Raw genomic sequence first — 24631 nt, 5'->3', positions numbered from 1 at the left:
ACAAACTTTTTGATGAGATAACGTAGCTATGAAAGTTTTTAAGTAGTTAAAAAAATTAGGAATTTTGTGACAAACCAACAGGTGAAAAGTGGTATGATGTTTTTCAACATTTCAAAAAGAGATTCCATTCCATTTCAAAATCTTCTCAAAATAGTGTCAATCATGTGTCTTCCAGGAAGTAATTCATCAGCTGAAAGACTTTTCTCCACAATGAACTCAATCTGGACTGATGGAAAGTCAAGAATGAAAGTTGAAACAGTTAAAGCTTTGTTACAAGTGAAAACAAACTTTCATTTCTCATGTGAAGAACTTAGTGTGAAGCTATATGAGAATGAACAGATCCTTAAAAAGATACATTCTTCAGACAAGTACTTGTAAAATGTGTGTTAGAGTTCAGTGTGTACAATATTATGTGAAAGATTTCTATGCATGAGTCACTACTGAAATTGAATTCTTAGTGGCTATATTTATGTATAAGAATTACGTGTGTTAATGCTTTTAATTAAAAAAAGTTACGATAATCTTCAAATTTAGTTTGCAAAGTTCTATCATTGTATCTACTGTTACATGTATTTTCTGCAACATTTCAACAGAGAGTGACTAGGTAAGTGCTTGTGGTTTTTCTTAAATTTGCCTATGTCCCCTGCTGGACTATAAAAAACCTAGTCAGCCTAGTAACAGCACATGCTCTTACAAGTGAGTCATTCACAGATCTGCAAATAAAGTCTCTATGGAATTCTTCACGGTAACAATCATCGACCTCAGAACAGATTTTTCTATTTTGTTTTTACATTGTTTGAATTGACATACAATTTCTAGCTTTCAATTAAAGTTTGAATAGATCAAATTCTTATTTTATATTCATGACAAGTTGTACAATGGAATACATGGTGTTACATCTACTGAACCAAGTCTACATGTATCTTCTTAGATGAGTAATCGATCATCAGATCTATGAGCCATAGTGCATGTAGAAATGGCGAAATAATGGCAAGAGAAACGGGAGATTTTCGAGAAAATCTGCATTAATACCATCTCTGCCTGAAAATTCCACTTGGACACATTCGGATTTGAATCCAGATCTCTGACAAGGAAAGAAATTAACTGAGTAATGTGGTTGATACCTCTTGAGATGTTTTAATATTTTGAAAGATCAATTATGTCGCAAAAAGGTACTTTTTAGTCTTCAGCACCACCAAGAAAGTCTTCTGACAACGAGAACAAAAAATTTAAATTGTACAGTAGATTATAAATGTCTTGTTTTAAATAAAAATTAAATAATACTAATTAGCTGTTACTACTATTCATTCATTAATTTAGTGTTCTGCCCAAGGGCAGGTCTTTCACTGCAAATTCAGCTTTCTCCAGTCTTTTCTATTTTCTGCCTTCCTCTTTGTTTCCTCATATGATCCATATATCATAATGTCGTCTATCATCTGATATCTTCTTCTACCCCAAACTTTTCTCCCGTTCATCATTCCTTCTACTGCATCCTTCAGTAGGCAGTTTCTTCTCAGCCAGTGACCCATCCAGTTCCTTTTCCTCTCCCTGATCAGTTTCAGCATCATTCTTTCTTCACTCACTCTTACCAACACAGCTTCATTTCTTATTCTGTCTGTCCACTTCACACGTTCCATTCTTCTCCTTATCCACATTTCAAATGCTTCTATTTGCTTCTCTTCACTTCGTCATAATATCCATGTTTCTGACCCATACAATGCCACACTTCATACAAAGCACTTCATTAGTCTTTTCCTTAGTTGTTTTGCAGAGGTCCGCAGAAGATGCTACTTTTTCTATTAAAAGCTTCCTTGGCCATTGCTATCCTCCTTTTGACTTCCTGGACGCAGCTCATGTTACTGCTTATAGTACACCCCAAGTATTTTAAGCTGTCCACTTGCTCTACTGCCTCATTTAGAATTCGCAAGTTTATCTTCTTTATTTTTCTTCCTATGACCATGCTCTTCGTCTTCTATTACTACTGTATCACATAACAATAATGCAGTGTGATTTAGTTTATATAATATTTTCAACCACATGAAACATGATTAGGATATTTAATACTGTCTGTTTATCAAATCTGTACCTTGATTTGAATTTATAATCTAAAATAATACGCTAAGGAACATGAGCAGCTTTAATAATCTCCTAGATGTCTTCAATATTCAACAATTTTCCAAATATCAGCCATTTTCCTTACGTCCAAGAACCAAAGTCAAAGTCTAGATTTTCGGCAACTTCAAAGTAAAGTCATGATCGAAGTTTGCTTTCGTCAAAGTGTCGACTGTGAATAGGAAAATGGTGACTTTGTACTTTTTGAAGTCAACTTCAGTCCAAAGTCTCGTCTATGAATACGACACTAAGTCTGCAATAAGATATTATTTCTAATAAAAGTTTCTAATAAGAGAAAAACTGATGATGAAATGTGGGTTTCAAAATGACCGGTGATGGTCGTACTAGGTAATTTGAAAGTTCCGGTCCTCACAGTGTTAAAATTTACCTCACTATCCTATCATCTCCCTTACACATGGAATCCTTCATATCACCTCGCAATCAGAGACTATATCTGCAGATGTAAGAAACTAATCAACTGACCTTCAGACCATGTCATGATCTTATGAAACAAGGAACATGTCTTACCAGTGAAGGGTACTGAATTGCAGAAAGAACTTACATTATGAAGATGGCAATCTCATTCACTTTGCACACAGTTTGTGTAGGATGGGCAGTAATTCACAACAAATCTCTTTCAAATAAAAAGTTCAGCACTTATATATTTTATTTAAATAAAACACTTGGTTGAACATAATTAAAAATATAATATACACCTCTCTTAAAAAACACTCATGCAGTAGCTACATCCAAGTCACTCCAGTAGCCGCCATCTTGCACTCGTTATAGATTTATAGTGCGGTGCGAAGGAAATATTGCCATAAGAGAAGCTGAGTGAATGTCTGTTGGGAACTAAAAGTCATTACGCGAAATTTACAATTATTATCTTAATGGAATTATATATAATCTCATTAGTGATGTTTTATATACATATAATATATGGTAGGTACCTGAACTGACTACCCCCTGCGTCAGCACTGTGGCCTGCTGGCACATGTCACAGTCACCACATGAAGGCAAGAGTGTTCAACCCAGCAGCTCAAACTCGTCGTCTGAGTCGTCAAACTGCCTATCCAAGTCTTCGAATGCTGCAAACACAAATATCACGTTTCCGTCAATGATAAAGGTTGTAGAAAAGATTAAAACAATTACATCAACAAATTAATAAATAAAATATTGCATTCATTGATGTATCACTCCACCAACAGCTAGTAATTATTTCTCATTTAAGGTAGCTTGATTGCATCCAAATTTCTGAATGGCTGGGTTCTAAAGCAGAGTATTTCACAACTAAACCACTGACTCCTCTCAACTGGTCTCAGCTTATTTACATTTATTTTTAATTTCTGTCTTTTGTACTAATACATTAGTGAGATTATTACACAGATAGTTCTGTGACCAATGATATTATGAATCGAAATTTTTCCGGTCATCTCCATTAGCGATCCCACCAAGTGTCACCAGATTAACTTGTGTATCTTAGAGTGGAGTGTGGAGTGATGACAGGACTTCACATAAGATTTTTCCTTTAGTCATCTTTATGCATGAACAAAAGGATCTTGCACATGAAGTAAACTTATTACTGTACATCAGAACAGTGACTTTACTTCCCCATCTGAAGGAAGTTGTGCTTAGGATTCTTGTTTGCCTAAAAATCAAACGATCTCGACTGTGTTCAAACCCATGTACCGTATATTATCCATAATTCCAACCCTTTTTTTCCTGAAATTTCTGGCTGAAAAACACCAGAGGGGTAATTATGCGAGTATAAAGTAGCCTATAGAAAACTCTCCACCACAAACTGGTTGAAAGAAATTTCATTGTTCTTTGAGGGGAGGGAAAATATGCATTTTTTAATATTTATTTTCAATATCTTTAATAAGTATGCTTGAGGGGGAGGGAATTACGCGAAGGGGGGATTATACAATACATTGGATCTAGAGGCAAGCATACAGTCATTAGAACATCGAGGTCAACGACAGCCTAACTGTTATACTTCACTAGTATTTAAAACTATGTCCAGCCAATATTTTTTTCAGACGACAGCTTTCAACCAAAGTAAATGGTTGTGAGTTTCGATCTCACGTGGAAACCATCCCTCAAATTGCGCACATAGATCTATACAGTAGACAAATCGTGGCCTTGGTTTGACAAGGTTCTAACTAACAAAATTGACAAAAACGTGTTTTTCATTTGTAATGACTCTTCATAATACTGTCTAGCTTATAAATACATTTCAGCACCACTTGTTGAAAAATGAACGAACTAGCGATGTGACAACTTTTGAAAATATTTATTTTGACATATTGATAATATATGAGTAATGTGTTCAGATTACTGATAACAGAAAACAAATATCAGTACACCTGTACTTTTTTTTTCTATAAGAAGCAGTTATCAGAATAATGAAAGTGTGATATCAAAGTTCTGACGATGTGTTCCGTGATGACTACCCTGATGATTACATTTCTCATACTTCATATGATAATTAAGATTATGAAGAAACAACCCCAGGAACGTAATTATTATGTGTAATGAACCTAACCTCAGTTGTAACATTTGATTTACAATGCACATTGTGACGTTCAATAAGCTATTACAAATTAAGACTCTGCAATGAAGAATTTATAATTTTACAGTGAATTTCCTTTCAAAGAATATGATTTCTTTACCATTAAATTGTCTGCTTACCGTTATATGCCTGATATAAGACAGAACAGAGGTCTAAATGTAAAGAAAACAGAGTAAAGTTGACCACATGTTAATTAAAATTGAATTGTTTTTTTAATGAAGAGGAAGGAAAGGACAAACAGGCAGCGTTTGAAAAGAAAACTTGACTTCAGTAATACATTTTCAACATTTCACCGAATTTCTTCAATTAGGTGACGTACTGTTTCACAAAGTTATAATGCCAACAATAGCATTTCGATGGACAAAAATTTACACAATGAAAGTTTTGCATATATAGGACAGCCAAACAATACATATGATGATTTTTTTATTCAAGCCCTTCATTTTCCACTTAGACCTTTTTTTCACGTGTTCATAACATTTACAAATCCCCATTACTTAAAATATACATTTTTTATTCGTCAATAATAAATTTGATGACTAACTTCACTTCCAAGAAACTGCTTCTTAAAACAACATTTTTAATTGTGTAATTAGTTGTTTAATTTAAAAATATAATATAAACAACATAACATATATAAATACATTTAAATAATACAAACGACATTGAAATTATAATAGGCTTAATAACAAAAAAAAAAAAAAATGCATATGTAACTATTACTGTAATTTCAGAAAATACACTAAAAACGAAGATACGGAAAGTAGTGTATAATCCGCAGTCATGGAAATGCAATAGGCTATTCGAAGGAGACACCCTCCACATGTAACATCAAGTGAGACTGGCCTTTCATGAAGAGTGATATAACAGAGATCTGATTGTTTTCACGAAATATAATTTTAATTTCTGTAATTTATTTAATGTCAATTGTTATTCAATTATAAATTAAAAAAGAACAGTTTTTTTCAAAGTTTAAATGTTTTATGTAATGAACAATACACGTTTTAAGTAATGAATAAACATAGTTTGACAAAGTTCTATCAGCACTTAGAACCTTGTCTCACCCTGAAAATTCATTATGGAAGGCCATAGTTCTAACTGCAAAATTAAATATTCTAAATGAAATGAATAAGTGGTCAAATTAGGCTATGAAAGTATGTAATTATAAGTTTAATGCTTTAAGATGCCATATGTAATATTTCATAAGTATAAGAAACAATGTTCATATTACACTAAATTGAAACTTTGAAGCTCTGTATCTCAAAATTATAGAAAAAGCAGTTACAACCTTGTCAAACCAAGGCCACGAAATATAAAAAAAAATTAGCTGTTTACACTAAGTGTAAGATTGCGAAATCGAAGTTTGAATAAAAATTGTTGGAAAACTGAGTAGGTAGTGAACACTCAGCTGGCAAAGCATGTTTAGTGCACGAGCTTATCTCGCACATCATTTGACCAGGCGGACATTCACGAGTGACAACTCAACTACTTTTAATGAATCATTTCAGGTAAGTTTTTACACCCTAACAACGCCGAAAGTTACTCAGCAATAATTCTGCTTCAAGTGGTTGAGGAAAAACTTCGAATTAGTATGAATAGCTAATTTCTATATTATATATTTATGTGCTGTAGACATGTACCTACGTGTGCAGGTTAAGAGTAGGTTTGAGCATGAGCTCATTAACAGTACCTTTGTCAGTAAATCTCATGCGATTTTAATGAACAAAATTGTCGTTGGAGAAAGTTTAATTTGGGACATCTGGCCGATATCTATGGCTGACCACTAGGATCCAGAATACAAAGCAGAGGTTAAATTAAAAATACAATACGATTGCAGAGAGAATATGGAACAATGATACACTTTCCTTCCTTCTGCTCTTATTCTATTTATTGCTCCATTAGCATCACACCATCTTATGACTCTGAACTGGCCCTGCAGTTTATAAGGAATGTTAAATGACAAACACTGTAGTGGCAGTGGCAGTGGCAGTGGCAGTGGCAGTGGCAGTAGTAGTAGTAGTAGTAGTAGTAGTAGTAGTAGTAGTACTAGTAGTAGTAGTGGTGGTTGTGGCAGCTGTAGTAGTTATAGTAATAGCAGTGGTGGTGGTGGTGGTGGTGGTAGTAGTAGTTGTAGTAATGGTGGTGGTAATAGTTAAAATGTTATGTTTTATTTAACGACGCTCGCAACTGCAGAGGTTATATCAGCGTCGCCGGATGTGCCGGAATTTTGTCCCGCAGGAGTTTTTTTACATGCCAGTAAATCTACTGACATGAGCCTGTCGCATTTAAGTACACTTAAATGCCATCGACCTGGCCTGGGATCGAACCCGCAACCTTGGCCATAGAAGGCCTTGGTGGTAATACTAGTGATGGTGATGGTGGTGGTAATAGTAGTTGTAGTAGTAGTGGTGGTGGTGGTAGTAGTAGTAGTAGTAGTAGTAGTAGTAGTAGTAGTAGTAGTAGTAGTGGTGGTAGTAGTAGTAGTATAGTAGTAGTAGTGATGATGGCAGTAGTAGTGGTGGTGGTAGTAGTAATAGTGGTGGTGGTGGTAGTAATAGTAGTAGTGGTGGTGGTGGTGGTGGTAGTAGTTGTAGTAGTGATGGTATTAGTGATAGTAGTAGTAGTAGTGGTGGTAGTGGTGGTGGTGGTGGTGGTGGTGGTGGTGTTAGTATAACTATAGTAGTATAATATGGAACTTACTTAAAGTTATCTAAAATATGTCACAGAAAAAACAGCATAACATAGAGTGGGGGAAGAGGTAAGTACAAAAAGGGATATGCACGTATATCAAGAAAATATATAGGCCTACTGTGAAATACGGCGTGTATCATTTGTGTAGAATTATGTGAAAATGTATTTCTGTAAATAAATATTTTAACATGGAATAACATTCTTTTGATATGAGTGAAAATAAATGACAATGATAATAAGAATAAGAATAAATGGTAGTGATACAGCAAATGATGACAATGAAGGAAATGAGACAAAGAATTTAAAACCTGACATGGAAGAATTCCATTCATATGACTTATTGGCAAACTAGTCTACAAATTAACTCGACTGCATAAGTGACTGGTATTTAACAGATAATGCCCGTCTCCTTTTCCATGCTTGATTTTCTGTTGGTAACCTAGGCAATGGGGTTTAACTCAGGCCCTTGTGTATTTCTGTTTACTTTACAGGGTGCTCATGAAGCTGGAGAGAGGAAACTAACTTTTTTCGAATAATCTTTCTATGTTTGCTGCATAATTCAATTCATTACTTTGTATCATTTCTAAACTTCAGAGGCTGTGATGATATAGCGATAATGGAACATAGTACTTAAGTTCTTTGTCAACAGACCTATGCAGGCAGTAGCTCCAAGTGCTTCCTCGGCACCGTCCTCCACAGGTGACCAATGTCGTGGCCTCTCACTGCACAGCTCGAAAAGTGGCTGCTTCTCAGGCTGCAGCCGCTCCTGGATTAACCGACACAACAAGTCGAAATCATCCTCTGTCCGGCAGAAGAAGCAGGCAGCCACTGATGGGTCCATGTGCAGAATATGCATGCGACTGGCATACTGGCAGTGATACGATGCATCCAGTGCTTTCTCATGCTCCTGCTCTTTGTCCTCCACAAGGCCCATAGGCTGTGTTGTATGTGGGTCAAGAAATATCACCTCATCTCCTGTAAAACAGAAGTCATATGTTGACGACAATATAACTCAGTAAATAAACAGAACCACTGCAAATGATATATATTTATCTTTATACATTTCATATAGTACTAAATTATATGTTGTTGTTTTCTAATGCCAGGCGTTTGACAATAAAGTCATTTGACCTCTTGCACTCCAATATTTTTCAAAGATATTATCATGACCAGCCAATGAAGCACAGATTTTGAGGTGTTCCGAATCCATTTCTTGGTTTGAGTTGCACAATGGGCAGTTAGGGGACTGACATATTCCAATTCTATGCAGGTGTTTGGCCAAACAATCATGGCCTGTTGCCAATCTAAATGCAGCTACAGACGATTTTCGTGGTAAATCGGGAATTAACTGTGGATTTTGATGCAGAGAGTTCCATTTTTTCCCTTGAGATTATAAATTATATATAGTGAAGAATATTTTCTGCTGCCAAACTACGTGCCTAGATCTGTATTCATTCTGCTGAGAGAGATTGTGATTTCTTCGACCAAATGGACTTACTTTAGTTTCAAATGAAGAATGATGATCATTAGTTTCATGGGACAAAATTTAATGTTTTCACAAATACAACATATCCTATTTCTTGCCTCACACACTAGTCGTTGAATTGGTACTTCTCTTTCCATAAATCATACATGGCTAACTTTATGATAATTTATGTTAATGATTAATGCAAATGTTTTAGACCATAAAATCTATACTGTTTCATCTTAACTTATTTCTTATGCATCCCCTTTCCCCAGAAGTCAAGATAATCACCACTCTGTGGAATTTTAACACGTCTTATCTTTCACGCTCATACTTTCCTCATAAATTAACTTGTGAAAAGCAAAATCGTTTTTTTGTGGAATCACAATGCTTTCAGTACACATCATATAATAAGGAAATAAAAATGAGTTCTGGCACACCATACGTTTCCCTGCACATATTACGTAGATTCAGTAATAACAAGTTGATTTTATCAGGATTAATTACATTTTCATTAGAAAAGCTTGAAAAAAGTTTATTTTTACTGTTTTTCTTGCTCTAGGTGGATGATATTGTCATGAGGTAAGATCAGTCAGTTAATGCAGGATAAAAAATCTGAATAAATCAATAAACAAGAAAAACTGTTTCAACTACAATGGGTTTTTAATGAAAGAATTTATTTTGCAAGATAAAGAATTATAACGATTGTTGTTATGGACAAATAATTTGATACAACTAGATGAGGGATTTTATATAAAACATAAATAAAAGATTGTGTTATGTTCTAAACTGATCTACTTATTCTCTATTATTTATTTATTTGAGCTTAACCACCAAGAGAAAAAAGCTTCCAATTACAGGTGACTTACATTGATACAATTTATATACAAAATACATAATAGTGGAAAAGCAAAACAAGCAACACAAACGAAAGGAGGAAAAGAATAAAATGAGCCGTTCAGAGCAGAAGTGGTGTAAGTCAAAAATGGGTAATGAGGGTTAAAGTAAACATTCTGTAAAAGACAACGCAAAGTAGCAATTAACATTCAATTTATTTAAACTATTAGTAGTCAGTGGATAGCAGGAAGGACATATTAATTGCTACTTTGCGCTGTATTTTACAGAATTTTTACTTTAAACCTCATTACCCAATTTTGACTTACACCACTTTTGCTCTGAACGGCTCAAATATTGTGGTTAATATTACTCCAAATGTCAATACAATAATGCAGAATTATTTCAAAATAAGAGAAAAACATTATAATACACTTATTCATAATTTAAATACCTAAGGAAATATAGTTCTTTTCAAATTGTATGAAATTTTTTAATTGATAAACTGAAATCTAATTGAGAATCACAGTTTAAAGACAGAGTTGTATTACACATGAAAAACAATGGAGAGTTCTTGGAGAAAACAGTTCTAGGAATTGAAATTGCTTATGACGTAATTCTGTTTTTTTTTTTTACATTGAACACTGTGATGCATAATCACCAGCATTGCTAAGAAGAACAGCATGAAACATTGTATCACTGGGTGGCACAAGAGTTGAGGACAGGCATTTTGAAAACTTTAGCTAGAAGTTACCAAAATGTATCGAAAATGGAAACAGCATTGACAATCTGATCCTGAAAATAGAGGAGAGTGTGAAAAATTATTTACAGCTTACTGTTTGAAAGGATGACTTTCTGTCGAATAGAATACACAAAGAAAATATTTTGGTGTATAAAAAATTCCAACAGAATATTTAATATATTTATTACAAAAAGTAAGGCTACCAGAAAAAAAAAACTGGGTAATAGTTTTTCGCCAACTTGGAGCATGTACTACGGAGATTATAAAACAGTTGTATGTAAAGTTCATTCACAGAATCTGATTATATATTAAGTGTGTACAGGGGTATACCTCCATTTAAACAGGTCTCTTACTATGTCATGTTAATATTTTTTTTGCGGAATCCCAAGCTTTGGTAAACATTTTAGGATATGTTATGACATCAAAATATTTGGTACAAATTGATGCCACCAGATGGTGTGCATGTTCAAGAATGTCGAAAGAAGGGGAGCGCAAAGTCAGTTGTTTTTCAACCTTTGCCCATTATGGATGTTAGTTGACTGGAACAGCATTCGTACATAAAAATAGCAGTGCTCTGCAGCAGAAATGCTAAGGAATATCATGCAGAGCTCGTAGAAGCTTTATGTGAGCACGCTCCCTCTTACAAATCTGTTGCAAAGTGGGTAGCATTTTCCAATGTGCAAGAGTAGCAAGTGCTGACACGCCTTGTACAGAATGCACGTTATGAAATGTGTTGTTTGAGCCTGGAATGATACGAACATAAAAAAGACAACATGTTGAACAAGATTGCTGAAATTGACGAAACCTGGGCTAGGGCTTATAGACCCGAGCTTAAACACCAGTCACAGTATACAGTGCACTAGTCTGTTCACTGGAGACACCAAGGATCGCTGCGAAGGCACAAATTCTGTCAAAATCTATCCTCTGTGAAGTTAATGGTCATTTTGGCTTATTCGGGAAATTCTTTTGTGTCATTTTATTCCACATGGTCAAAATGTTAATGTAACCTACTATGTCACGTATCTGCAGAATAACCTACATTGGGCTATTAGAGAATTGCTTCACGGCGCAATCATCCTTCATGATATTTCTACAGCACATATGACAAATTGTGTAAAGAATCTCTTATGGCACAGGCAATGGGAAGCACTCACCCTACTCCCCAGATCTTTCATCCCACAAATTTGATATCAAAATTGAATACTTCATTGCTTGGGAAACGCTTCCATACAAGGGAAGACGTCTCCAATGCAGGGAGACGCGAGATTTCAAGATTGGACAATGGTGAAGCAGATGGTATTTGTAGCCTTCCTCATTGTTGGCAGCAAACAACTGATTGCCTCGGAGATTACTTCGAAGGTTGTTAATGTGGTAATGTGTGTGTGGAATACAGTATTTAACATTATAAGGTACAGAAATAAATTAAACTACTTCAAGTTTTGCGTTTTTGCTCTCCTTCCTTGTCCAAAACCTAAAATATTCAGAAGTACATTATTGGCAGAGTACAGAGTGTCTTTTAATATTACACATTTTTAAACTTCTTTACAAACATGTATTTTCCTGGAGAGAAAAAAAAATTGGTTGCCATGGCTTAGTTAATGACCCAGGTATAATGTATCATAATATGTGAAATTATTTACATTCTGTTTAGTTGCTCAATCTTCAATCAATAGTAGCCAAATGACAGAATTTAATAAAAAATATATATCTTAATGTTAAAATAAATAGAGGAATGTCAAATGAAGTTCTAACCTGAACTAATATTTTATATCATTTTAAGTATAAGTCTGTAAGCATGGCACATGATTAGCACCCTGACATTCCAATTTAATCCTTAGTATGGTTTTCTTTGCAAGGAAAGTAAAGCACAAGATCCCATGTTACAAATTTATGACACATGAAAGAATTCTTTTCCTGGCTGTGGTAGTATAAGGGTTGGGGGGGGGAGGGGGTTTCCATCAATCTCCCATTCCTTGCTTCACAAATAGATGTCTCTGAAGGTCTGTGAAACACTGCAGTCTGAGAAACTTGAGTTGGTACAATATGAACTAATTCCTAGAATTGCTGCGTCTATGTAAAAGATTGTTAAAGTCTGGATTTTTTCTAACAAATACTAAATATTACCTGTTGTCTATATAAGTGATATGGTGGACAATTTATAATGTGAATACATATTGAAGTTAATATTGCTTTTAGTGTGTTGACAATAACTTACAGGTCAGAGGGTGGTTATACCATGTTTCATTTAATCTGAATGAAGAGTTTTAGTTTTGTGATTTTTCCAGCACAATTTTAAGCTATATTACACAATGCCTTTATGCTGGCAGTTTAAGAGTTGCTTGTACTGTAGTGGCAAAACGTTGCTTTTGTCATATCCTGAAGATGTGCATGTCTTAAATAATTCTTCTTGAAATGATATGTTCAAGATATGTTTTTCGTTTTTTGTATTCTACATTTGTTATTCTTCTTGGGAGATGGGCTTGCTTTACTTTTATGTAAACTTCTACCAGTATGGCCTTCAACTCTTCAAGAATAAGGTAGGTACAATAGAATTCCTCGTATCTGGCAACTGTGGGACAAAGCCAGTGTCAGATAACTGATTTTGCCATATAATTGGAAAACACGTTTATAGGTCATGTACTGTACTGCACAAATATTTTTTTCCATGTTGAAATTTAATAATTTTCATCAGATAATTAAAAATAAAGTTTTAAAATACGTACAATGTTTATTTTTAGTACTGAATATGGTAATGTACATTCATCAGTTCATAATTATTGCAATACAGTAATACATAATAGCATAAAAAAATACTAAAAATTTTCGTAACTTATGACAATTTTAAATGGCGGTATGTGACGTGGAGAGCAGTGTAGCCAATGTCGCAACTATAAAGATTATGAAGTAGTACTCGATGATTTGAGCGTAAGAACATTTTGCTTGAGTTTCACAGAATCCATTGTGCAACAGCAGCGTTTAACGGTAATAGCCATGATACTATCCATCACTCAAATAACATTTTTATGTGCTGTAGGAACAGAGAAGTGAACTTTCGTATTTAGACTCATCCAACACTCCTTCGAAATGGACGAGTTCAAGTGTTACATTGAAAGATATCTCTGCACATTGTTTGCAAGGTCCAAGTGACAGGTTACCGATGCTACCCTCTGCTCCAGGGACATAACGGGTTTTTTTGTCTATATTTTCACGCATGAGCAGTGTAAAGAGTAAACACAATATGCGGCATGTGCAATCTACGAAAACCACTCACATCTTCGTCAGATTCTTCTCTTTCGCATGAATTACTATTTTTTTTGGCCGTTGTTTTGGTATTGCTGGTTATTTGGGTGTGGATACAAAAGATTTTGCTGTATTAGGGTGCAAGATAAAGTGTTTGTTTAATTGGGCATGAAATGCCTCACAAGTATGAGTGGTACATTCGCTTGCAAATGATTTTGATGCCCAAATTTCAGCTGAGAACTTAAAAGTTAATAGTTCCCAAGTATATAATCGGAAAAGTCTTCAACTTCCTGGAGTGCCACTGACATTAAGTCCAGGACAAAAAGCAGCTTTAACTTCACAAGGATTGAGTACAGTTAACCTGAAAACCCAAGGCAACCATCAACCACACCCAGAGTCCTCATCTTTGTTGTGCTTAAACAGTCCGAGATTTTGAGTCTTGTAGTGCCATGCCTGGGTTAGGTCAATCTGACAGCTCTGTCGAGTTGTCTCTGGCAATAATGAACTAACAGCTCTATGAATTGCTAGTTCAAAATTCATAACGACAGTTTCAGGGTTTAACAGTAGATTCAAGTCTTTGCACTTCTACATTAAGAACGACAGGAATATGGTGTATGTTTCCTGAGTTTTGTTAGGGAATATAGTTCCTATTTTCTACTGAATGAAAGGTAAACATTTGCCGAAAATATTTTGCGCTGTAACTAAAGGTACCATCTAAGAAAAGTGTAGTCTTTGTTGCCATATACTGAATGTCAGTTAAAGTGGAAATAATCAGCACCACTAGCCTTTTTTCTCCTCTGCTGCTTTCAATTTTAATATTCTTCAGAGCTTCATGCACTACATGGATGAATTTTGGCACGGTGGGAAAGGACTTTTTTCTTTGCACAACCATATTTCTTCTTGCTAACAGTAAGTCCTGTGATGTCAGCTGCTCGGTAACTTCGGAAGAGACAGAAACGATTTCATTTCTAATCACTTTTGTTAGCCTACTAAACAAATCATGAGAATTAATATTAAAGGAGAAAAATTCGCTCCGGCGCTGGGGATCGAACCCGGGTCCTTGGTTCTACGTACCAAGCGCTCTGACCACTGAGCTACGCCGAATTCAATCCACAGCACCGGATCGAATTCCTCTCCTTCAGTGTTTCCCTTTGTGGCCTTACTCCTAGTTAGGCATATATTTGACGTTTATGTACAATGTCAACTGCCATTACACCAGGGGCGCACTTAGCTGAGTGACTTGTTTGGCCGGGATTCCGCAGTTACATGCACTGCTAACTGTGATAATATTATGGATTTATTAATTTGTCCTACAGAATAATATCTGTGATATTGATCCCCAGCACTGGAGCGAATTTTTCTCCTTTAATATTAATTGTCAATATCACAGATATTATTCTGTAGGACAAATTAATAAATCCATAATAAATCATGAGAAGTTTTACATTTAGAACGCGTCTTGTTGGTAGTTGTGGATTCCTTTGTCACTTACCAGCACTTCACCTTTAATATTTATTACAATTTTTGCATTGCATTTTTTTAGTACACCACCATTTTTGTTCTTCATTGTTCTGTTAGCAGCTGCAATATTTGAAGTCATCCATAAATTTTTTCCCATTTTGACTGAACATCGATATTATTACGACCAATTTACCCACTTCTGTTAATGTTGATACTGATGCTGTGGAGTGATTCAGTTGGCTTACTGCAGCAATGGTATGGTTCAATTGGCATTAGGGATGATGGTGGGGTGTAAGGAGAAGTAAAAATGAATGCTGCAGAATGTTGCGCATCACGACACTGAAATACCATTATCTGTATCAGTTGCACAGTTCACATACACCTTCTCAAAGTATTCCGACATCTGAATGTTAATTCTATTACTACTATGTAAAGTTTACATTGAGTGTAAAGATTTGTATATAAACAAGTGTGATCTAATAATATGTAACGTGATGTAGTGAAGTGTGTACATATCTGTGACATACTGTATATGCATTTTATTATTTTTAGAACGAGAAGTTGTGCAAACACTGAAAGTAATATAACTCGCTGCATAAATGATTGTCGATTTCGAGAGAGGCACTGGTGCTGCATTATATGATATGATCCAGTGTTTATGCTTTAGTTCACCTAATGGCTGCCGGGAATCATTTGTGCAACGAGTAATATGTAGGGCCAATGTTTACATTTACTTCCAAATAAAATGGACTGGGTACAGTGAAGAGGACAGTCTTTTCATTGGTAATCATATCTTGGCAAGCTTATACATATTGCTAGCTTTAAGTTTCATATTTCTCTCTAGTAAGGAAAAGAGAAAACAACACGGAAGTGAACAATCTTATTTACCAACGGGCATATAACAAGTTATGGTCACAGACACAGAGGTTTATCTCTCATCTCAAATATAATCTAAATCCAAATCTGTCAATAAAATGTTAAGTAAAAACTAAATCAGATACCTGTAGTATGAATGACTGAAGGTTCTCTATTTTGTAATCTTTAAAGTAACACAGCTCGTTTCATTCTACACTTACCGACACAACCAATGAAGTATAGGGCGTGGTTGGGTTTTCCACCTATCACTCCCAGTGACTGCTTGAACGTGAAGCAGGTCTATAAAAGCCAGACATAATAAAGTATTACAATAAATACAACTCTGCATCACTTTACTCACATACCTTCTTATGTTAAGTCTAGCACTGACCACTAATACTAATTTATTACAGTTAATTTAATTTTTTTTTTCTTCAGACATTATCTACAGTTTCTATCTTTCTCCACAATAATAAAAGAAAGCAACAGTATTTATACGAGAAAGTTTCTTTCACACTGATATATTCACTGAATGAAGAAATTAACTGAATTTCTGCTTGCTCGCAATCTTGGTGCCTCTAAATGTGAGAAATATTCATTACTTCCTTAAGCAAATAACTTTCTTCCGCACACAAAAACTGTTGCTTTCGGCTTTTTTCCCTCTTTTTGGTTCAATTTTCGATGAAAATACTAAAATGTTTTGTTTCTTTTATATAATACATTAAGACTGCGAGTATTAATTCTTCCTCAATTTATGTTCCAGCTATGATCATCTATGACACTTTCTGTAATAAAACAATAAATGGAAAGCATTGTATAGCAACTTTGTACAATGTTTATGTTACTTTACCTTATTATTACGGTACGGTACATAATGTTACAGCGATGGAAGTGTAAGTGCAAATACTCCCATATTTCAAATATTACTTTATACTAAAGAATGTGAAATGTGACACAACAATGGAACTAAATCAATCAATCAATCAATCAATCAATCAATCAATCAATCAATCAATCAATCAATCAATCAATCAATCAATCAATCAATCAATCTCTTCCTTTGCTTTTGCATTGATAATGCTATTTACGATGTGAACACTGTTCTTCTCTCACTATTTACTTCTTCATGAAATGTGTTATTTTTATTGTGATCATTTTATTTGAATTGTGCTACTATTTATGGTGTGAGAACTGTTGATCTATCTCTCTCTATTTCTAGATATAAAATGTTCTACTGTATTTATTATGAATACACTAATACATAAGCAGTCAGCTGTCACTGACCTTGAGCCCTTGGATGTAGACTGGGTTGATTTCACTGAGTCCTAGTCGCAGAGGCACAACAAGAACCAGTGGCTTCCAATCGCCCTGCAATGACTGTGGCTTGCACAGTCGTTCTATGAAGAAAAACGGTGTTTCACAGTATCTTTAATTTACTTATTGCATTTATTTAATGCATTAACTGAACTTAAAAGAATCACAAGAGATAGTGTCTATCTAGGCGTAGGGACTCCCAGAGGTATGATACTGATTTAACAATAGACAAAAATAAATAACCTACAATAAAACAAAATTAATAAGTGATTTAAATTATGCGGACAATCCCCTTAAAACAAGTATCTTAAGTTATATGTTTGAACAAATTCATAAGATTGAAAGATTGTAGGATACTAGAGAGACAACTGATCAGTAACATATACATTAAAAAAAAAAATTCAGAAACCAATGAAATTTGAGATTTTATCTTAATATAACGATGTTTTTATATTTCATTCAATGTTACAGGTAAGTAATTTCACATTATAATTTTAATGTGTGCGCACGTGTATGTGTGTGTGTATTTTCATAGTTACGAAAATGCTACATAAATATTTCTGACAAATTTTCGGAAAGCAATGTATAAAGTTTTTACAATATTAGTTGCGTATACTACATAAATGTTTTTATATCCCCTAATAATGAAGATTAGGATTACCAGACAGTAACAAAATTAATAAATCTAATAGAATAAGTTCTATATTTGGAGCTAAGAGGGATGAAGTTACAGGAGAATGGAGAAAATTACACACCACAGAGCTGCACGCATTGTATCCTTCACTGACATAATTAGGAACATTAAATCCAGACGTTTGAGATGGGCAGGGCATGTAGCACGTATGGGCGAATCCAGAAATGCATATAGAGTGTTAGTTGGGAGGCCAGAGGGAAAAAGACCTTTGGGGAGGCCGAGACGTAGATGGGAAGATAATATTAAAATGGATTTGAGGGAGGTGGGATATGATGATAGAGACTGGATTAATCTTGCTCAGGATAGGGACCAATGGCGGGCTTATGTGAGGGCGGCAATGAACCTCCAGGTTCCTTAAAAGCCAGTAAGTAAGTAAGTAATAGAATAAGTTCTAGAAAGCAAATGAGAAGTGAAATGCGGCTAATACCACACATTAAAACCTGTTTAGTATGACGGTGCAGAGACTTCAAGCAATATAACAAAGTATTAAATTTCTGATACACAAGATAGGACCAAAATCATTATTTTATCGGCCCATGAAGTAGTGTCCAACAAAAGGAAATACTAAAATAAATATCAATCTTCTTAATGTATCCAGCTGTATAAATATAAGGTTAGTAGTTACAGTAGTTGTAATGTGGATAAAACGAATAAAAACATATTTTCGCTGCAAGCACTGAAATATTATCCCAGAGAGAAAAGCGACCCTGGATTTTAAAGATCTGACAGGAAGACTCAGAGCCTGTTTACTTACTGATCTCGTTAACAATGACTGTGTTGTCGAGGGCCACATGAATCACAGCAGAGCTCCACTCATCATATACAGAAAGCTTCCTGCAACAAGACACAAGTAACCAACATTGCAAAACTGGACAACGTTATGTCATACACAAGTTCTCAGTAAACTCACTTGAGCACTTGCGCCACTGTGTTGGGTCCAAACCATTGTCCTACTTCCTTGCCCTCAGATGCACCCATCAAAGCAATCTGATGGATAGAGTATGTGGCAGCACGACGGTCCTCGAACATTCGTAGGATGCGCAAGTATGCCGAGTTACATGTCTCTGGGTTCCAACACCAGTCGCGACCTGTACTGGGAACCATGCCATAGATTTTAAGCCCAAAATAAAACTCATAAAAACACTATGCTACATTCTTCCTTTCTCTTTTCAACATTATTATTAAAATCAGTCAAGTTTCAATTTCCAATACAACAACGGCGGCGGCGGCGGCAGCAGCAGCAGCAGTAGCAGCAGCAGTAGTAGTAGTAGTAGTAGTAGTAGTAGTAGTAGTAGTAGTAGTAGCAGTAGTAGTAGTAGTAGTAGTAGTAGCAGTAGCAGCAGTAGTAGTAGCAGTAGCAGCAGTAGCAGTAGCAGCAGCAGCAGCAGTAGTAGTAGTAGTAGTAGTAGTAGTAGTAGTAGTAATAATAATAATAATAATAATAATAATAATAATAACAGTAATAAAAAGGAGTGTACCATAAAAGCGTTTATTTTTTAATTACACATGACTATAATATATTATGACATTCACAGAAACTAACAAGCACAACTATTTAGTGACAATTATGAAAAATAGGATACTAAATGAATCAGTCGGAGCTAAGAGGAACTAAGTCACTTTTCACAACTTTTCAGGAGAAGCAAAAAACATTCCACTAATAACACAAATATTATATTTTTATGTTATAGAAGACAAAAGAATATTTAAAAGTCTTAGTTCCTTCTTCCACCATTCGATGCGCATGACATCCATTCAAATTGTTGCATAACCCAAAACTGCATATTTTGACTTAGTTCCTTTTAGTTCTGACCGATTCAATTGTTTGCATTCATAATAATTTTGTAACACAAATTTACGTATGCAGACACAAACTATTATTTCGACGAATCAGTCTAGAATATAAGCTGCAATATCTCATACAAGAATAAATTTGATTTGATACATTTCGAAATTATCTTTCTCAAAGCAATAAGGTTGAACAAGCATCCTGACTTTAAATCTCATGGTGTTTCAATGTATTTCAATACCACGTTTAAAACGATTACAGCTAGGAGTTACAAAAATCAATTTGAGACCGGAATCAACACTCAGCAATATCTCAATCCAGAGTTATAACAAAAAATAATTGTCACTAAAATACAAGTAAGACAGGTAAACCTTCTCGCATTCATGGTTACTGGGATGCCTACAGTATTACACAAGGAAACTTTACTCGCAAGACTGTACTGGCAACATCTCAGCAAGAGGCAATATTCTTGTCATGAGTGTAATCTTGCGGATTTTGGAAGAGTTATCAGTTTTTACTGATCTGCTGGCAAAGTTTCCAAGTGTCCAAGTGTGATTGGTATTCCAATAAGCATGCACACAAGAGGGTTTGCTTTCCAGTATTATGTGATGAATATTAAAATAACCTCTAATAGCTCTAAAAGTTTTTAACATGATCACTGAAATATTCTGTGTGTCCATTACAATGGTGCAATAGTCGTAAATTGTCATGTACATAGGAAAAACGTTTCTCAATAATAATAGTGTTCAATATATTCATTTTTAATGATACTGCATCAAATGCAGAATTATCTAGTATAAGTGGCATTAGTGATAGCGAGATGGTATTGTGATGAGATGGGTACAAAGATTCATCATGAGATTACCTGACATTCGCCTTATAGTTGGGGAAAAAACCTAGGAAAATACCAACCAGATAATCAGTGTAAGCGGGATTCAAACCCACACCTGAGTGTAATCTCAGAGCAAGAGTTCCTCTTGCTACCTTTTGACCCACCAGTGTCCTGATATAAAATGTTTTTTTCTTAGTAGTGAGAAGCGTCAAAGATATTAATGCTACACATTATCATTAAAGAAATTACCTCAAGTTTTCTAAAATTTTGCAGCAAATAATGGTGCTTACACTGAAGTTAGGGGGAAAGAGAACTGGCCACCCTACCCTATTACCTCCTGACTTAGTTGTCTCATAAGTGGTGCCTTGTTGATATGACTTGTGAGGTTCAGAAGTGTCTTCGGACAGAAGACTAAACAACTAAACAATTCTGAAGCTAAATCACGATTTCTGCAACAAGCATACAGTTGAGTAATGAATATAACTTAAAATAGTTAAAAAAATGCATATCCTCTCAAAATGTCCATTACTGTTGAATAACCAGGAGATTATATTACCTTTCCAGCACCAGCAGTAGTAGTATTTAATTTTTCCAACTGAGTAAAAATAACAGACAAATTTTTCCTGGGGCTCTTTGCCAGGGACAGAATTCTTTTACATGTCATAAATCCACGAAACAGATTTTCCAGTTTCCCTTCCAGAGGAATATACGCCAATTGTCAAGCACATGTTTCATAACAATTTAATTCCTTAGTTACCGCTTCAGGGGACTGCATAAAAATAGTGTATTAAACAGGACCATGTATTAGCAAGAGTAGGCCATTTTTTGGATTTTTTAAATTTTTACAGAAAGGTATGAATCAGCAAAAACATTTGTTGAAGAAATTTAAGAATTAAATCCTGTAATTACGCAGGATAAAATGTTATTTCATTTTCTTTGCTTTCAGAAAATGTCAGAACAAATATTGTCTTATTAATTAAAGTGCCTCTTTATTAAAAAGGTAAAAAATTGTTTTCTGTCTTGAACTTGATCCAGTATTATGAATAATTACATTTTCCACACGATTTAAATCGTAATTGACATCAGTAATTTGACTATTACAAACATTAATGAATCTACGAAACACAGACACAGCGGTAAGGGCTTCATTGCGAGGAGCATTTGGAATGTCTACCGCTTCCACTTTCTCTTCGTCAAGTCTTCACAACAATGTGATTTAAAACTGCCAGCAAGAAGAACAGGCTCCGAATACAGTATTCTTGCAGGTACTCATGGGTCGAATTCCATTCTATTGTATTCACCACCAGTGGCGTAGCATGAAATTTTGAGCAGGGGAAGCTAACTCAAGTTGTCTTTCATGCAATATGAGAAAACGTATTACAAAAATATAGTCTTAAAATAAATAGTAGTCAATGTCAAGTCAGCAGTCGAAGATTGGTTGTAACCTCGTAAGACCAATAAGGCATGACCTCAAATGGTACATAGTAAAATATGATTTCACGGTTTAAACCTATCTCTAACAAGTAGACACGTATACGTATAACATTAGCTCATTCCCTGTCATACTTAGAGAAATCACAATATTAACGGTTAATAGATACAGTATTAGTATAATTACATAAGTATGCATCTATCTTTTGAGTGTGTCCTTTATTGACAACAAGGGAGTCGGTCATTTGTTTTTTAGATCACACTTTTGTTCATAAGTCAGTCTTGATAATATAATTGTCCTAAAAAATTCAAGTAAATTGGTGTCAGGAACTGTTATTTCACTCATTATTTATTATATCAGCCACAATGCACACTAACACTTCAACTGAACACAACTGACGAAAAGGGATAACTCGGAAACTACTTATTTTCAATGTCAAAGCTAGCTTCTTGCGAGCCATGCGACCAGGGTAGTTTAGTTAGAAAGAGATGGAAAATCTGCGGGGTGGGTTACACAGAAGAATGAGTGTAAGAAACCAGTCTGCTTGGAAGCTGGTGTGTGCAGGCTTCTTGTTTACTGCTGCATCACAAATCATCCTTAGCTGCCGCATCACAATATTTAACGTGTAAATATAAATTCTATTAAAATTAATAAATAATTTTGTCCATAAACTGCAGGTTTATTATGAAATTATTATTAATTGGGGAAGATGAGTTTTTTAGCTTACATTGACGCTACGTCACTGTTCACCACACAAAGACTCCTACAAATCCTTGAATATGCGGGTGCTAGCGGTAAATGTAGAATTCCAGGAAAATTGTTTCAGTATTCTTTAAAGTACGATATTTTAGACTTTTCAGCAGATGAAAGAGTGTATTAAACGGGATGATGAGCATATTAAGGGGTGGATTTTACATCATTTTATATAGGGATGTCAAGGGACTGGACGAAAAAAGAGCGTATAATGTGGGACAGGGTAACAAACGGGTGTATATTATTGGAGTTTCACTGTATATAGTTATTACTTTTATTAATGTGTTCTAATATGTCATCTATAAATGAATTAAATAGATGAGTACTAATTGGACAACCTTGTCTGACTCCCACACACTGACTAAATGTTTGAGCCACTCTGTTAAGTGTTTTTTTCTAAGTAGGTTATTTTACGATGCTGTATCAATATCTTAGGTTATTTAGCATCTGAATGAGATAAAGATGATAATGCCGGTGAAATGAGTCCGGGGGCGAGCATTTGCTCAATCTGGGTTGAGGGAAAACCCCGGAAAAAACCTCAACCAGGTAACCTGCCCCGACTGGCCACCTGGTTTCGCAGCCAGACGTGCTAACCGTTACTCTGTTAAGTGTTAATGAGAAAGTAAAAGTGATGCAGTCATTTTACATTTAAAAATACTGAGCTTCATTCTAACACTGATCAACATGACTGAAGGACAGCAAAAAAATGAGGATCTATTAGGACGACTATGAAAAGTTCATACAGCAGTTATCTTTTAATCGAAAATGTGATGGTAAAATTGATTATTGACTATTTAGGTTCGAAACTAAATTAGAATAAACATGGAGAGCTGTCATTAGGAAGACCTAGGTTAAACTAAAAGGACCAGAATATCATAGAAGAAGAAGAAGAAGAAGAAGAAGAAGTTCCAGTTAAAACATACTGCACATGCTCAGTAAGCACTCTACTTATCAAGTGGCACATTTTATTATACTTGCCTAAGTTCACCATGTCAGCAACACAGTTTATCTCCATAGATATAGCATTCCAGCACTAAATTAAATGTAATCTCAAATGACATAGTTATTGGGTACAGCACACCATCAATTATAAATAAATAAATACAGCATCATATGGTGCAGTTATACTTGCCTAAGTGTAAGCACACCAAGGCTTGTGCAAGAACCATCTGTCCACATCGAAGCATGCAGCCCCATCCCTTGTCAGATGTGAGGCCTGTGTCCCCAATTTGCACAAAGCCACGCCGGTATGTGAACCACAGTTTTGAGCGAATGTCTTTGCGGATAATCTCCAGATCTGTAACATGTCCTTAAGTGTTTAGCTCAAGTGCTTATCCAGATATTAAAAAACAGTATCACTAACTCTATTATTATGGTCTAGCTGCACAGAAGGCATATGTACTTGTATCTTTATTAGTGTCGGGGACATATGTCAAATAAATATTATAGCAAACTACCACAACAGTCCATTGGCTTATTGTGCTCGCCCTCATATTTTCTACCTCGTTTCCTGCTTTGTCTATCAAAGACTTCCGCAGTCCTCCAAGTCGTCATTCTACAGAGGCATCTGCAATCTCAAGCAAGATGATGACCCAAAAGAGATTCTGTCCATAAACCAGGAATCTTGGTAGAGTGAGTTACAGCTGACGAGTAAATTTTAACTGAAGTCCTTTCCATCAGGGAGAGGATTCTTTTACATTCACTAAATCTAGGAAATAGGAAGGAAAAAGTCATGGTAAGTAATTTATTCATTACCATAACAAAAAGTATGGGTTTCCTGAACAGTTTTGAAGTAGATCTTTTCTGAATACCGTGAAAAAAAGTTCCTTTACCGCACACTTCATG

At 35.1% G+C, this 24631-nt stretch overlaps 1 protein-coding gene across 5 annotated transcripts in view; it reads right to left on the bottom strand.

The window, feature by feature from the left end:
- Atg4a (Autophagy-related 4a) overlaps positions 1-24631 on the bottom strand; it is a 64447-nt gene that overhangs the window by 7228 nt on the left and 32588 nt on the right. For 2 of the 5 annotated variants that reach the window (XR_011331301.1, XR_011331302.1), the window contains exons 3-9: positions 23919-24083; positions 18891-19068; positions 18735-18814; positions 17257-17369; positions 16194-16272; positions 8027-8350; positions 3063-3200 (exon numbers count right to left, since the gene is read on the bottom strand). Coding sequence is in view for 2 of the 5 variants with exons in the window: in XM_069820948.1 (XP_069677049.1) it covers positions 3139-3200; positions 8027-8350; positions 16194-16272; positions 17257-17369; positions 18735-18814; positions 18891-19068; positions 23919-24083 (1001 nt within the window). In the remaining 3 variants the exon portion in view is untranslated. Of the gene's footprint in view, positions 1-2747; positions 3201-8026; positions 8351-16193; positions 16273-17256; positions 17370-18734; positions 18815-18890; positions 19069-23918; positions 24084-24631 lie in introns of those variants that run through there. The other 3 variants (XM_069820948.1, XM_069820949.1, XR_011331300.1) reach the window with 2 other exon arrangements.

This window comes from Periplaneta americana, chromosome 3 (genome assembly GCF_040183065.1).
Source record: "Periplaneta americana isolate PAMFEO1 chromosome 3, P.americana_PAMFEO1_priV1, whole genome shotgun sequence".
NCBI classification, from domain to species: Eukaryota; Metazoa; Arthropoda; class Insecta; order Blattodea; family Blattidae; genus Periplaneta; species Periplaneta americana.
Note: the sequence above shows the minus strand (reverse complement) of the source record. Positions and strands in the feature narration are given on the sequence as shown.